The sequence below is a fragment of the Heteronotia binoei genome, chromosome 6 (genome assembly GCF_032191835.1).
Source record: "Heteronotia binoei isolate CCM8104 ecotype False Entrance Well chromosome 6, APGP_CSIRO_Hbin_v1, whole genome shotgun sequence".
In the NCBI taxonomy this organism is placed as follows: domain Eukaryota; kingdom Metazoa; phylum Chordata; class Lepidosauria; order Squamata; family Gekkonidae; genus Heteronotia; species Heteronotia binoei.
Window position 1 is genome coordinate 92786132 of NC_083228.1, and position 16268 is coordinate 92802399.

Below are 16268 nucleotides of genomic sequence, written 5' to 3' on the forward strand. Positions count from 1 at the left end.
CTGCCTTCAGGTTGAAGGGGGAATGCTGGGAGGGGGGTGGTGCATTGGCTGCTGTGCCACCCCCAGTCATCCCTTTCCCCACTGCTGCCTGTCCACAGCACTCATGATAGGCCACCAGGCTGGATGGCAAGGCAGAGGAAGGTGGCAGAGAGGCGGGCAGTGGTGAAGGCGAACATGCCGAGGGCAAGTGTTGCAGTGGGGGCCCTGATGGGGTGCAGTGGGAAGGGGAGGGGGCACCCCCACCCCTGTGACCAGGTGACACCCCAAGCTGCTGCCTACCTGTCCTACTGGGTAACGTTGGCCCTGCTTGTCCTTTCACCTAGCCCAGTCCTGCTTTATTATTATTTTATATCCTGCTCTCTCCACAAGTGGATTCAGGGTGGCTAACAATCAGTTTAAAACAATTTGAGAATATAATTTAAAACAATTCAAACAACAATTAAGTACACAAAATACATTTCATGGTGCTATTAACCATCTCTTCTAGTCATGGTGGCCCTTTCAAAGCATGCTCTATGATCCCTTGCTAAATATGCAAATTAATACAAACCTATCTTCCTGCCAGCTAACTGCTAGTCTGGTCTGGTGTAAAGCCTGTTTAAGGTTGTCAGCCTCCAGGTGGGGCCTGGTGATCTCCCACTTTTATAGTTGATCTCCAGCTGGCAAAGATCAGATCCCCAGGATAAAATGGCTACTTTGGAGGGTGGACTCTATGGCATTGTTCCATATTGTGGCCTCTCCCCTCCCCAAACCCTGCCATCTCCTAGGTCTACCCCCAAAATCTCCAGATATTTTCCAACACAAACCTGATAACCCTACAGTATCTTCAGTCTATATCTGCCCTGAAACCAAAATCTTCAGAATGTAGCAAGCAGGCATTTACACTATTTAGTGTAATAGTGTAAATGCCTGCTTGCTACATTCTGAGGATTTTGGTTTCAGAGCAGATAATGTGAATTTAAAACTGCTACTGTCTGTCTTCCTCAATGTTTAGCATTTCATAAGTTAATAATTTGATTTTATTACAAGAGTAGAACTTTACATAATCTTCTACATCTGTCCTTAAGCTCTACTTTTGCAAGGAGCTTGTAAAAATACCACACATAGAAGCCTGACTTGGAATTCTCTCAGCTACATAAAATATTTTTGTTTTACTATTGTATCTTGGTCCACAGCAATAACCTGGCATAACAAGGACTGTGAAATCTTTGTACAGAGTCTTAGTGCTATGGGAAGGACAACTGGGATGACAATAGCTACTAATACAGTACACAAGATATGTGGACATTTTTAGCATCAGGAAAACCTGCCATCAGCATGTGAGGGATTAATACTAGCCTGGGAGAGATAAGCTGAAATCACTCACTGCTTGCAGATGGCTGGAAAACATGGGCCTTGCCTATGCATTACTAAATAGGAGCTGGAAGCTCATTCAGAATACACAGAGGGAAGATAAGAAAAACCCAGTGTGTATAGCTTGAGACAAAGAGTGTTGGGCTAGAAAAGGGAGTGAATCAGGAATTACACAACTAGGAAATTAAAATCCAAAGTATAGCCATATTTGTATCTAAATGTAGAAACCACTGTGAATTGCTGCAGATCCTGTGGCTTTTAGATGTTCTTGCATCTGACCATTCGCCCAGCCATCATGAGTATGATTGCCCAACTTCTGCAGTTCAGCTAGGTTGTTTCTCTGATGAAGGCATAAACTTCAATAACATCCATCAAGGAATGCTACTTACAGCATGAACAAACCTGTAAGTAATGAAGACAGTGATGCCCCAGCAGCTTTTTCTATGGCCTCATTGTTTCCCCCAGGCAATTTTGTGATATGGTGCGATTTAAGCAATTCTTTGTAATGGTGCTTGAATTAACATAAAGGGCTCTGTGTAAGGTAATCCTCTCAAAGATATACAAAGTGATTATCTTGCACTTTCAGTTTCTAAAACTCAACCAGCTTGTGCACACAAAAGCTTTCGTAGGTGGTGGAGAAATTGTTATATTAATTCTGTACATCTCAGGTTTTGTGTCAATGGTAGCTAGCATTTTGCCCAACACAAGCATCTTCAATTGACTATTATTTTCTTTTTTATCGTTACTTTTCTACTTTAGCATATACAGTGTAGGCCAAATAGTATCTTTTGTTGAACTTGAGCTTTACAGAGCACAATGATATCTAATAAAAACTTCAGGCATTTACATAGTAGCCTCCAATGCAACCTAAAAAAAGAGAGAGAACCAATTTTTAAAATGAAAATAAAAGAAAACTGAAAGTAGAAGATGAATTGGCTGTAATCCAAAGACCCACGATTGCCCAGAGGAATTTTTGACCTTTTTCTTTTGAATAGTAGACACCCATTGTGCTTTTGAAACTCTAGTTTCAAAAAAGGTTTGCCTTGCAACAGAATAATGTGTGTAAAACTCTCTTGAGCATTCAAAGATAGTTGCACAGTTCTTTGGATACAAGTCAGAAAAAGAAACAAACATGTGCCTTTTAAAACTGAGAATAAAAAAACAGAAGAGGAAAAAAGGCTAAACACTTCAAGACCCAATCCTCTGCCAACCAAAGATGCCCCATCACACCTGGCTCCTGTTGGATACAGGAATGGAAAAGCAAAGCAAAGTAAAATGGAAGAGTGTATCCAGAGTTGTATAGACAAGCAAACCAGCCTGATCAAGGTACAAACAAAGGTGTGTCAAGATCCAGCCAGTTCTATCTTGACCTAATCATGTACGGCCTCCTTGATGGTGTTTTTCATGTCTCTGCAGTTCTGTCTTTAAACAGCTGTGTGATGCTGCACTAAATCTTTGCCTTCTTGTTACAGGTTCAGAAACCACAGAGAGTTTGAATGCTAACATACTGGGAACAAGAAGTTGCAGTTATTAATTGGAAAGATAAGATTGCAGAAGCCAGAAACATAGGATTACATTTACATTGGTGTGTGTGTGTGTCTTTGTGTTTGGGTGTGTGCGCCCATGCACCTGGAAGTCATGGCAATCTCTGGTGACTGACCCCAACTGGGGCCCTGGAAGATATTTACAGCACAATCCAGAGGAGGGGGGGGGGGCAGAAAGTCTTTTGGGAGCAGATGAGCTGCTATGTGGGCGCAGGAAGGGTTTGCACCGATGTATGACTGGCACTGCCACAGCTGGGGGGAGTTATGTGGGCGGGGGGCTGTGCCCAAGTGTGGGTGGAAGTGAGGTGGAGCGCGGCGTTCAGGCTGAGGAGGGGGTGGAGTTGGGGGTGCAGCCAGGCTTAGGCAGCTTTCTGAGCAGTTTAGCCCATGACATGCCCCCTCAAGAGGCGCAACTTTACGCTGGCAAAAATAATAGCGTAAATAATAGGCACTCATTGAAACCAAAAACAAAGGTCGCTTACACCGCTGCGGAAGCTTGCAAACCCCTTAGGGAGCGGTGTGATTGCCTCACCAATCGCCTCAGGCTGACGAGCCCCCTCCCCAGCACCCAATCGCAGTCTTCCCCCTCCTAGAAATACTTTCGCTCTGGCCTCGCACAATTCAGTTGTTAGGAAGAGGAGCACGTGGCGGGAAGTTCTGCTGGTGAGCTCCCGGCCATACAGACTTAGAGTGAGGGACAGGCAGGCACGTTGATAATGAGTTTTGGGGTTTTGCACCACGCGGTTGCTTTGACAGTATCTTTGACTTGTGAGGGGGAGAGAGAGGTCTCTCCCCTGGGGCTAACTGCTCTTGTTTCCAGGTCTCTACAGGTTCCGGGCTCCCGGAGGCTCTGCATGCGAGGACTGTCACCCATGGCTGGGTAAGTTCCACTGACCCCCCCCCCAGCCTCCCCCTCCCCTCACTCTTGACTGTTTGGTGTGCGAGCATCTCTGGCATTTGAACCAGACAGTGGGCTCCAGCAGGGGGCTTTTGCTGACCTCGCTCCCTTGTGCTGCCACCTGCTCCCTTTCCTTGGTCTGCCCCCTGCCATGTTCCCAACCCCTAGCAGGGGATGGTGTGTGTGTGTGTGGCAGCTGCCCCGTTGCGAGGAAGTGGGTCAATCCCTTTAAGAGAGCGCCAGGCTGAAATGCAGCCTGCTCTTCCAGCCGCCGCTCCTGCAGGTGCTCTTAATCTCTATCTCCATTTTGCAGGTGGGACTCCAACTCAGAGGCTTCGGCATGTGTCACTCCACCACCTCCCACTCCCTTGGCTGTTTCTGCCCGCCGCTTGGAATGGAGCCCCGTGCACGGCGAGACTGCCCAGCACGCGCCAGGGAAACTGTTGCACTCTGTTCTGGAAAAATAAAGTCTAAGCTATGCCCTCTGTTGTCTCACCTGCTTGGCATCTGCTGCACTTCCCTGGGCAACCCCCCCCCCTCCCTGTCAGTGGTCTCTCCAAGGGAATGCCTGGGAGAGTGGGCAGACTTGGCTTAGGGGGAGGAATGGTCTATGAGCCACCACGCTGCCCTCCACGTGGATGGACAGGGGAGGGGAGTGCCGCCCCTCAGCTTGCCCAGGCTGACAGCCTACCCAACCCCACAGGGCTGTTGTGCACAGGGCACTAAGGGGGGGCTGATGAAGTGGACTCAGAGTTCTGAGGCTGATACACTTGCACTCTGAGTTCTGCGGCCCCCGGGGAAGGTGTTCTGTGCATATGGCAGGGGGCATCAGGGCAACATGGGGACTCTGGGTAGGGAGGTGTCTGCTACTGGGTTGCTCACTCCCAGACACACATTTCAGCCTCTGTCTATGACAGCGAACTCCTGCACTTCGTACTTTTTGCTTGTCTGCCTGCCATTGGCAGAGTCTCTGACAGCGGGAGGGTGTGAGGGGCTTGACAGCTTCTCCGTGGTCCCGTGTGGGCCTGTCTCACCCCCCACCCCCACCTTGCCACCAAACCAGGATTCTCATGCACGCATGCCCAGCCTCATTCCTGTTCCCTCCGTGTGTTGACGGGACGTCTCTCCTTTGCCTGTGATGGTCTGCCATCATTGGCTCCTTTCTCTGTTTAGGGATGGGTTGGGGATGGCTATCAGCCTCTTGGGGCCACCTCTCCCTATCCCTGACTGTCATGAGCTGCGGCGCATGCACCAGGACTGGCCAATGGGGGTGGGGGGGTGGGCTGGCCCTCCCCTCCGGCTTCCTCTGCCTCCCTTGTGCCTATGCCAGCAGTGCTGGCATGGCAACCATCTCCTTTACGACAAGCTATGCCTCTCCCCTCCCTATGCTCCAGCATGCCGAAGTCCTCAGAAAGTCTACTAGCAGCGCGGCAGCTAAGCCATGGCCAGCCGCCACTTATGTCTGGATTGGGCTGTAAGGGAGGTGGCTGAGTAAAGCCTGCCCCCACCTCCTGAATCCTGGTGTTCCAATGAGATCTCCCATCCAAGTACTTGCCAGAGTTGACCCTGCTTAGCTTCCAAGATCTGATAAGATTGGGATTGCCTGGGCTATCCAGGCAATTATATCTTTTACATTTAGGGATGGGCATGAATCTGCTGATGAAATAAATTTTGTCATGAATTTTGGCCTCTGGGGTCCACAATCCAAAGTTTGTGAACTGAAGAACTGGGATGGAATACCACAAATTTTGGGTGCAGTTTGTGGTGGCTCATGATGGTTTGTGAAGCAGCAGCAGCAGCTCATGAACGAGCTTATAAAACAGTTTGCAAAACAGCCTGTGAAAGAGAAATGGTTGAGAGGTTGGGAGCTCCCCACCACTCAGCTGTTTGGTTTAAATGGTTCAGCACCATTGCTTTGTGCTTTCTGAGACTTTCCACAGCGAGCAGAAAGCAAGGGTTTAAATGGCCCTGCCTTTTGCTTCCTTTGAAAAGCTGTAGGGAGCAGAAAGCAGAGTTTAAAAGGAAGGGGTGAAGTTTTTTCCTCTCTACTTTCTGCAGGTGGTAGCTCCTGGAGTCCAACAGAACCGGGGGTGGGTGGGGGGAGAGAACTCCCTTCCCAGGAGATCTTCCCTCCCTTCTTTCTGCTGGTGGCTCCCCATGACCAGCAGAATGGAAGGGGGGAAATTTGAGATATCTTCCTTATTTCTGTTGGCAGTGGCTTCCCACATCCGGAAGAAAGAGGGGGGGAAATCTCTCTTCCCTACTTTTTGCTGGTGGAAACTCCTCATGGCCAGTAGAAAGGTAGGGGGGGAAGATCTTCCTTCCCTTCCTGCTGGCAGTGGCTCCCTACAACCAGCGGAATGGAAGGTGAAGATCTCTCTTCCAAGGAGATCTTCCCATCTTTCTGCTGGCTGGGGCTCACTGCAGCCAGCAGAAAAGTGGGAGGGAAATCCCTTCGTGGGAGATCCCTCCCTTTCTGCTGGCTGCTGTTTTTCAGGCTGTCTTGTGTAGTCCTACCAAAGTTTCAAGGGACTGCAGAAAGCGGTGTGAAACAGCTGCATGGCAGGAGTGCCATCCCATTATACTTTAAGCTTGACTTTAAAGCTTCAGCTTTAAGACTGCACAAGATTGAAAAAGCTGAGCTGCAGAGAGCAAGCTTTTGCTCTGCTGTTTTTCTGTCTTTCTGCAAACCTCATTTAAGGGTACTGCTGCTTTTTCAATGGGGTTTGCAGGGCCATGAACTGAACAAACCAGTTCAGTTTGGTAACGAGCCTCCTGACTCAATTTGGCCCAGGTCTATGAGCCACCATGGACTCCAAACTGAAGCACCTTTTCCCAGTCTGTGCCCATCCCTAATTACATTTAGCCCATGGCTATATTGGCAGCCATTATATAAGATGTACTGAGTGGACATAACTTGGACATGCTTGCCATGTTTGTACCTCCAAGTGTTTCAGAAATGGAATAATGGCATGCTTGTAACAAAGATCATTCTCCCCCTTCTGAGGATTTTTTTGTTCCTGCTTTACCTTGTACCTGTATATTCTGCAGCAGCCCGTCCTCTCTTGGTGTGAAAACCAGAGTGTTGTTTGTTCTTTTAAGTTAAAATATAATAGAAAACTGTTCTATGCTATCTTATCTCAATAACTTTACTTTGCAAAACAGCAGATGCCTCAGCTTTCACATGCATGCATGCATGCGTATGTGGACCATAGAGAGAGATGCAGGTATTTGCTTGCTTAGAGATTTAAACGCTAGTGGCCCCAGAGTGGGAGTTGAGTTACAAAGAATGCTAGCACAGTATTTTTTTTAAAAGAAGCATCCCTCAAATGCAAAAACAGAGACAGAAAGAAGCAATAGTAGTACCATATTTTCAGTAAGCTGCAAGCAACATGAAAATATTGTTGAAAAGTTATATAACAGTCAATGGCAAAGTCAAAATGAAGTTACTAGGACATGGCTTCTGTGATAATGTCAGCCTGGGGCACACCTGAACCAAGCACACCTGAACCACAGCAAACAATGAGTTTTCATGGACATGACATGGCCAAAAACAAACAAAAAAGAACTAATAGCTTAACTCACACCCATTCAGAAGCCTGACACAGGGGGAGGGAACCCATATGCTAGCTTCACATCCTATTACCATTCAAGGCTGCCTGTTTAAAATGCTGTAAGATGGGAAGAAGCATTTTCCTTCCTCTCTATCTGGTGTCTTTTTTTTAATACAGCCCTTCCTCCAAGGAGCTCTGTGCAGTACACTTGGTTCTCCCTTCCCCTTTTCATATCCCTGTGCTGGTGAAATGCAGAACCTTAACAAATACTTTTAACCAGACATGAGTGTGACCAGAGCTTTTTTTGTAGAAAAAGCCCAGCAGGAACTCATTTGAATATTAGGCCATGCCCCCTGACATCACCATTTTTTCACACAGGGCTTTTTTGTAGAAAAACTCCAGCAGGAACTTGTTTATATATTAGGTCACACCACTAATGCCAAGCCAGCTGGAACTGTGTTCCTGCTCAAAAAAAGCCCTGAGTGTGACCAACACTAGTGACCAAACAACCTGCAACCTTTGGGAGAATGTAATTCTCATAGTTTGATTCAGTTTTGCATATGGTAAGTGATGGGCACAGTTCAACCAAACTAAGGAACAAGGTGAACTGAGGAATAGAGAGTGTGTACCAATCTATGTGAAACTGTGAGAATTTACATATTCATTTTAAATGCAGATTTCTTATCCCCCATTTTATTTTATCCTGGTATAAAACTTTGAACTTCTGCACCGGCACTGTACTTTTTTCTCTTAATGAATCTTGATAGATTTTGTAAATTAAATTCCTGATTTTTGAGTTTTCATATACAGCAGAGCTATCAGTTTCATTTACTTATAGATGCAGGGCCAATCCTGCCACTAGGAAAACTCAGTGATTGCCTAGGGCGCTAGTCTTCTGGGGGTGATGAATTGGGTGCCCTTCATGTGACTCAGTGATGTTATCCGTACAGGGAGGAGCATCAGATGTTAGCTTTACCTAGGGTGCCAGACAGTATAGGGCCAACCCTTTATAGAAGTCCTAGAGGATCAAGCAAAACAGTGTGCAACAACTGAACAGCAGCATCTGTTAAGCAGTATCTGAAAATCATAACATTACAGGGCAGACAGAATACATACACAGAACTGAACAAGAAGTGAAGTCACCTTCCAAGCTTGATCATTAAATGGCACTTCCTGACTTTATGCTTTTTCTCTGAATCAATGGTTAGAATTAACAACTGCTTTTAATCCCCCTCTCCCATGATCACCCTGTTTTTTAAGTCTGAGGAAACAGCATGAACAAAAACATGACATGGGATTTTTGAAAAAGTCATAAATCGAGAGTCTTTAAATAAGGTACGTTCAGGCCTTGAATTCAGCAGGAGCTCGCAGGAGCACAGCTCCTGAACCTTTCTGATGGTTCTCCCTCTTCTTCCCCACCTACCTTGTTCATTGAACAGTAGGTGCAGCTGTATAACAATCCCTGGATGAATTGTGCTAATGAGCTTCACCTATTTTTCTACAATACAACCCCTGTGTAAGTTGCAGATATCTTGAGAGGGTAGAGTTAGTAACACAACTGAACAGTCTTCAAGTTATGCTTTGGAAAAGAGACAGGGCACAGAAATTGAGCATAAATAGAGAGAAAGCAAGTGGAAATGCCAGGAACAGATCATCCTTCCCTTATATTGGAATACAACTGTGACATCTGGAAGCTGAATTACTAGACTAGAACAGTAAACACATCATTCCTTGTTTTCAGCATCTTCTTGAAACTAGGGTTACATAAGGCTAACGGAAGGACTTTTCCTCCTAGTTCCTTGGGGAGGGGGAGGGGGTGGGAACCTTGGTTGGCTTAAATGTTTGTTTAGTTAAAATATGAAAAATCTAATTTTTCTGACTTATTGAAATGCATTTTCAGGGGTTGTACTTGTCTTTCAACTAAAGAAATTTGCAATTAAAATAGCACTACTATGGTTCTACCCTTTCACTAAACTTTCACTTAAAAAACATAAACACACACAATAATAATAATCATAACACAACAGAGAGTCGTAAAAACATTTTTGGCAGAAAGAAAGAAAGAAAGAAAGAAAGAAAGAAAGAAAGAAAGAAAGAAAGAAAGAAAGAAAGAAAGAAAGAAAGAAAGAAAGAAAGAAAGAAAAAAGAAAAGAAAGAAAAGAAATTGGGCTTAACAGGCTATTGATTCCACTCTTACAGAGCAATAGCCCTGCTAAAAACAACTTTCCTCCTGGAAATCAGTTGGCCAGATTAACAGCCACTGATACAACTGTAGACCTACTTATGATATCTCAGATGGTGCCCATAATGCCACCTCCTATTACAGTATAGAAAGGTGGTGAATATATTTGACCAAGTGCTACCATGTACATTCACCACCTACGGATCATATAGTAGTAACCCTACATAACAGGTTTACCATTTTAAGTGATGCAATAGTATTTTAATATATTGGGCACATGGTTTTCCATAATTTCACTGTGGCATATTCTATATATTCTGATTCCCTCTTGTCCTATGTTCATCCAGCCTTATTAGATACAGTTATACAGCTGAAGACAATTAAAAGAATAAAACCAATAAACTAACTCCAAAGCAGTTTTAATTTGTTCTCATTGCTGTTTTATGTGTATTTATTCAACAAGGTTTTCCTTCGGTTTTTTGACAATAGTACTGACATTACACTTTTTCTCTCTTTCATCCTTTAAAACCCCACAAACTTGAAATTCTGCCATTTTTGCTCAACATTTCTTTTCTTTTCATATAACTCTTCATATTTTGCCATCAGCTCCAACATCTGCCATGTCTAACTGCACTTGTGTGCCTTCTGCCTTCAATCACAGGGAGAGCACAGTCAAAACTGAGAAATGGCAGATCAGATAGAGAGCATTCCATCACCCCCAGTATATTAGAGTGTGACCTCCTTGAAGATCAGCTGCTCAGAAAGGCTTGATTTATTCCTACTACAGGAGACAAAGTCTAAGAATATATCCATCAAAGCTGGCTTTTGTACGTCTCACTATTAATAGGGAATGTATTACTGCTTTGGGATGCCATCTCCAACACAATATTTTAATAGAGAGAAAAATATTTTTGAAAGATTTAAATTGTAATATTTGCTTCCTAATACTTAATTTCAGTTGCAGCTAGAGAACTAGAATGTTCCATATGGGACTTCCAGTTTCAAAAAAAAAAAGAATTAAATTGATGCCCTTGTATCTTGTACTGTCGTGGTTTATATTGGCCAAAAGCAGGCAAGCTTTCATTTTACAAGAATTCTCTATCAAGTGAAGATTCTAACCAACCACTTTAAAACTGCTTTTGTCTCTGAAAATTGAGAACAGACTTTGGTGTCACCATGTGGATGGATTAAACGTCATTATTCATGTCTCACCCTGACCTGAATACCTGAGGCAATTCCAATCTCATCAGTTCTCAGAAGCTAAGCAAGGCCAACCCTGGCAAGTATTTGGATGGGAGATAGGATTGCCATGTCCAATTCAAGAAATATCTGGGGACTTTGGGGGTGGAGCCAGGAGCAAGCCTGTGACAAGCATGACTGAACGCCAAAGGGAATTCTGGCCATCACATTAAAAGGGACCACACACCTTTTAAATACCTTCCCTCCATTGGAAGGATAGAGGCATCTTCTTTTGGGGCTCATAGAATTGGACCCCCTGGTCCAATTCTTTCAAAACCTTGGAGGGTGTTTTAGGGAGAGGCACTGGATGCTATGCTGAAACCTTGGTGCTTCTACCTCAAAAAGCCCCCCCCACTCAGAGTTCTAGATAGCCACAGATCAATTCTCTATTATACCCTATGGCAGCGTTTCCCAAAGGCAGGTTCACGACCTGGCACTGGGCTGCAGAGCCCTCAACGCCGGGCCTTGGGGCCTCCAGTCCCCTGGCCACCCCTCCCCCACCTTCCCCCGCATCATGCCTCCCTCCTCCAGATCGCGTGCCTCTGCTCCTCCTTCCCCACCGCAGGGAGCTCAGTTTCATGCAGTTCACATGGTGGGAAATCGGCGCTGAACTCATTTCGCGCTGGACCAAGTTGGCCGTAGGTCGAACAGACTGTGGCCGAAAAGGGCGCGTGGCTCCCCCCTATTCCCTCCCTGGCACTTCCTTCCCATCCATGCCATGTGCCCTTTTCAGCTGAGGTCTGTTTGACCTGCGGCCAGCTTGGCGCAGCGTGGAATGAGCTCAGCACCGATTTCCCACCAATTGGGCAATCAGTACCCCCTTCTGCGGCATAGCACCCCCACCTCCTCCTCCCTCCTTCCCTCCCTTTCCCACCGCTGGTAAATTTCCGGCTTTGTAAAGCTCCTCCACCCGCCCCCCCCCCCCCCCGACCATCTCCTTGGTGAGGAAAACAGAGCTGAGATAATTAAAGGCTGAGGCATGCTGCCGGCATTTCGAAGGGACAGCACCTGGAAAGGGCGTATGGCTGATCCCTCCTCCACACTTCAGTGGGGAAGGGATCAGCCACGTGCCCTTTCCAGGCGTGGTCCCTTCAAAATGCTGGCGGCATGCCTCAGCGCTGAATTATCTCAGCTCCATTTTCCTCACTGAGGAGATGGTCGGTGTGGTGGGAAGGGGAGCTTTACAAAGCCAGAAATATATCAGCAGTGAGAAAGGGAGGGAGAAGGAGAACATAAGAGAAGCCAAGTTGGATCAGGCCAACGGCCCATCCAGTCCAACACTCTGTGTCACACAGTGGCAAAAAAATTTATATATACACACACACTGTGGCTAATGGCCACTGATGGACCTGTGCTCCATATTTTTATCTAAACCCCTCTTGAAGGTGGCTATACTTGTGGCCGCCACCACCTCCTGTGGCAGTAAATTCCACATGTTAATCACCCTTTGGGTGAAGAAGTACTTCCTTTTATCCGTTTTAACCTGTCTGCTCAGCAATTTCATCGAATGCCCACAAGTTCTTGTATTGTGAGAAAGGGAGAAAAGTACTTCTTTCTCTACTTTCGCCATCCCATGCATTATCCTGTAAACCTCTATCATGTCACCCTGCAGTCGACGTTTCTCCAAGCTAAAGAGTCCCAAGCGTTTCAACCTTTCTTCATAGGGAAAGTGCTCCAGCCCTTTAATCATTCTAGTTGCCCTTCTCTGAACTTTCTCCAATGCTATAATATCCTTTTTGAGGTGCGGCGACCAGAACTGCACACAGTACTCCAAATAAGACTGCATCATCAATTTATACAGGGGCATTATGATACTGGCTGATTTGTTTTCCATTCCCTTCCTAATAATTCCCAGCATGGCGTTGGCCTTTTTTATTGCAAACGCACACTGTCTTGACATTTTCAGTGAGTTATCTACCACGACCCCAAGATCTCTCTCTTGGTCAGTCTCTGACAGTTCACACCCCATCAACTTGTATTTGTAGCTGGGATTCTTGGCCCCAATGTGCATTAATTTGCACTTGGCCACATTGAACCGCATCTGCCACGTTGACGCCCACTCACTCAGCCTCAACAGATCCCTTTGGAGTTCCTCACAATCCTCTCTGGTTTTCACCACCCTGAACAATTTAGTGTCATCTGCAAACTTGGCCACTTCACTGCTCACTCCCAACTCTAAATCATTTATGAACAAGTTAAAGAGCATGGGACCCAGTACCGAGCCCTGCGGCACCCCACTGCTTACCGTCCTCCACTGCGAAGACTGCCCATTTATACTCACTCTCTGCTTCCTATTACTCAGCCAGTTTTTGATCCACAAGAGGACCTGTCCTTTAACTCCATGACTCTCAAGCTTTCTAAGGAACCTTTGATGAGGAACTTTATCAAAAGCTTTCTGGAAGTCAAGGTAAACAACATCTATCGGGTCTCCTTTGTCCACATGTTTGTTCACCCCCTCAAAGAAATGTAACAGGTTAGTGAGGCAAGATCTTCCCTTGCAGAACCCATGCTGAGTCTTCTTCAATAACCCGTGTTCATCAATGTGCCTACTCATTCTGTCCTTGATAATGGTTTCTACCAACTTTCCCGGTATTGAAGTCAGACTGACTGGCCTGTAATTTCCCGGATCTCCTCTGGAACCCTTTTTAAAGATGGGGGTGACATTTGCTACCTTCCAGTCCTCAGGAACGGAGGCAGATTTCAATGAAAGATTACAGATTTTTGTTAGAATATCCACAAGTTCAACTTTGAGTTTTTTCAGAACTCTCGGATGTATGCCATCCGGACCCGGTGACTTATTAGTTTTTAATTTGTCTATCAGCTGCGCTTGCGCAGCGAGAGTCAGCATTTTTAAAAGTGAGTTGCTCCCATCCCGATTTTTCCCCGTTTTTCTTTTCTTTTCTTTTCCTTCCTTTTGTCCCTCCTTTCTTTCACTCCTTTCCCCTTTTCTTCCTTCATATTTCCCTTCTGTTTCTCTCCCCCCTCCCTCCCTTTCATTCATTCATTCATTCTTTCTGTCAGTCAGTCAGTCTTTTCCCACCCTCTTTCTCTTTCTGTCAGTCTTTCCTCCTTCCTTCCTTCCTTTTCTCTGTCTCTCTTTCTGTCAGACTTTTCATCTGTCTCCTTCCTCCCTCCCTTCCTTCCCTTCTTCCCATTGCTAACCTGAGTAGACCGTGGGGGTGGGGTGGGTGAGAAGCTTGAAATGCCCTGCTATTTCATGTTTTCCCAGGCTGCCATTTCATGTTTTCCCAGGATGAGAGCATTTTATATTTTAAGTTTTCTGCTGTGTGATCCTTGTACTTCTTGATTTTTTATTTTTAAAATTGCATTGCAAAATTCCACCATCTCCTACTTTTCCTAAAAAACACATTGCAAGAGTTTTAAGCTTGTTTGTACATCATTCCCTGAGTCCCAGCTCCATCCCCAAAGTCTTCTGGCTCCACCCCCAAATTTTAGTGGGTCACAAAAGAGAAGTGTAAAAATAACCGGGCCATGGAGAGGGGGAAGTTTGGGAAACCCTGCCCTATGGGAATTGGTTTCCAGAGGGAATAATGGAGTGCCCAGCAGATGTTTACCTCCCCCTCCCCCCTTTCTGATGACTCTGAAGCAGGGGGAGGGCCTCCAAACTGGGGGATCTCCTGACCCCACCTGGGGATCGGCAACTCTAATCGGAGACCTCCAGAGAATACCAGGATCAGAAGGCATAGGCAAGTTATCAAGACACCACTCTAAACATCCTCCATCCCAGAAGAAGTCACCAGAGGTCACCATGACTTCCAGGCACACATTCAAAAAAATGCAACCCCCCCCAGGGTTGCCAAGCCCCAGGTGGGGGCAGGAGATCCCCTGGTTTGGAGACCCTCCCCCCCGCTTCAGGGTCATCACAAAGCGGGGGGGGGGGGAGGGGAGGGAAATGTCTGCTGGGAACTCTATAATTCCCTATGGAGATTTATTCCCATAGAAAATCATGGAGAATTGATCCGCGGGTATCTGGGGCTCCGGGGGGATGTTTTTTGGGGTAGAGGCACCAAACTTTCAGTATAGCATCTAGTGCCCCTCCCCAAAATACCCCCCAAGTTTCAAAAAGATTGGACCATGGGGTCCAATTCTACGAGCCCCAAAATAAGGTGCCCCTATCCTTCATTATTTCCTATGGAAGGAAGGAATTGAAAAAGGTGTGCCGTCCCTTTGAATGTGATGGCCAGAACTCCCTTGGAGTTCATTTATGCTTGTCATACCCTTGCTCCTGGCTATGCCCCTAATGTCTCCTGGCTCCACCCCCAAAGTCTCCTGGCCCCCCAAAGTCCCCAGATGTTTCTTGAATTGGACTTGGCAACCCTACCCCCCCCCCCCCCCAAAAAAAAAAGAAGGTCTCCAGGCTCTCTCACAACCACAACTGCTAGTTAAACAAGACTGGAAAGCATAGAGAGACATTGTTATATGCAGTGGTGATCCACTTATCTGAGGGGGAATGAAGGCTGACTTGTCTTTATGCAAAGAAGTGAAATTGTTGGCCTCACAGGTATTAAAATGAGCAGATTTCAAATGGTTAGCATAGTGTCTGAGCAAATACAAACATGGAAAATGCTTCCTACCCTTCAGTCTTAAAATACAGACAACCAAGATTTGTACTGGAAAATGAATCTGGACTTTATTGAGCCAGTTTTACAATACCACAAAAAAGAGTTGCCAAACTTTGCAGAACTGAAACATATGAAAGAGGCATCTTCAGCCAAGGTAGGACTATTTTGCAATGCAGGGAAAGTCAGTCTACATAACCAAATCATCTTTGTGCAACAAGCACACCATCACTGTATTAAACTATTCCAGCTGCATTAAATCCACAGGACTCAAAGAAGCAAGTCCAGTCTCAAGAAAGCACATGTAGTAGCAGGAGAGAAAAATCGCCATGGTCCCCACAGAAAAAGCCTGCCTGTAATGCCAACTTTCTCTCTATTTTTCAGTTTTAGTATCAGCGCCCCCCAAATGACACCTTACTATGTGAGAGCCAGTTTGGTGCAACTGTTAGGTGTGTGGACTCTAATCTGGGAGAACTGGGTTTGATTCTCCACTCTTCCACATGCAGCTGCTGGTGTGACCCTGAATCAGGCACAAGTTCTCAGCAGAACTGTTCCCTCAAGAGCAGTTCTCTAAGAGCTCTCTCAGCCCCACCTACCTCAGTCACAGGATGTCTGATTTGGGGAGAGGAAGGAAAAGGAGATTGTAATTTGCTCTGAGACGGGGTATAAATCTAATCTCTTCTTTCTTCTTATAAATTAACGTGTATATGCAACCCAGCATTAAATTATGTTGCCAGATCTCTCATGCAGACTTCTTGCACATGTTTTATTGTTGCTCAAGAATACTTTGAAAGGAATTATTACAATTAATCATGGATATGACAGGTTATAACTTTCTACTGGATCCCCAAGTAGTTTTACTGGATTATATGAAACACAGAGATTGGGAGATGGACCTGAAGATCATTTTGGATTTAA

General features: G+C 45.7%; 1 protein-coding gene across 1 annotated transcript in view; it reads right to left on the minus strand.

The window, feature by feature from the left end:
• Positions 1 to 16268, minus strand: part of NMNAT3 (nicotinamide nucleotide adenylyltransferase 3) — a 126186-nt gene that overhangs the window by 12428 nt on the left and 97490 nt on the right. The window contains 2 exon segments of the mRNA XM_060242692.1: positions 807 to 815; positions 1756 to 1864. Of these exon segments, the coding sequence (XP_060098675.1) occupies positions 807 to 815; positions 1756 to 1864 (118 nt within the window).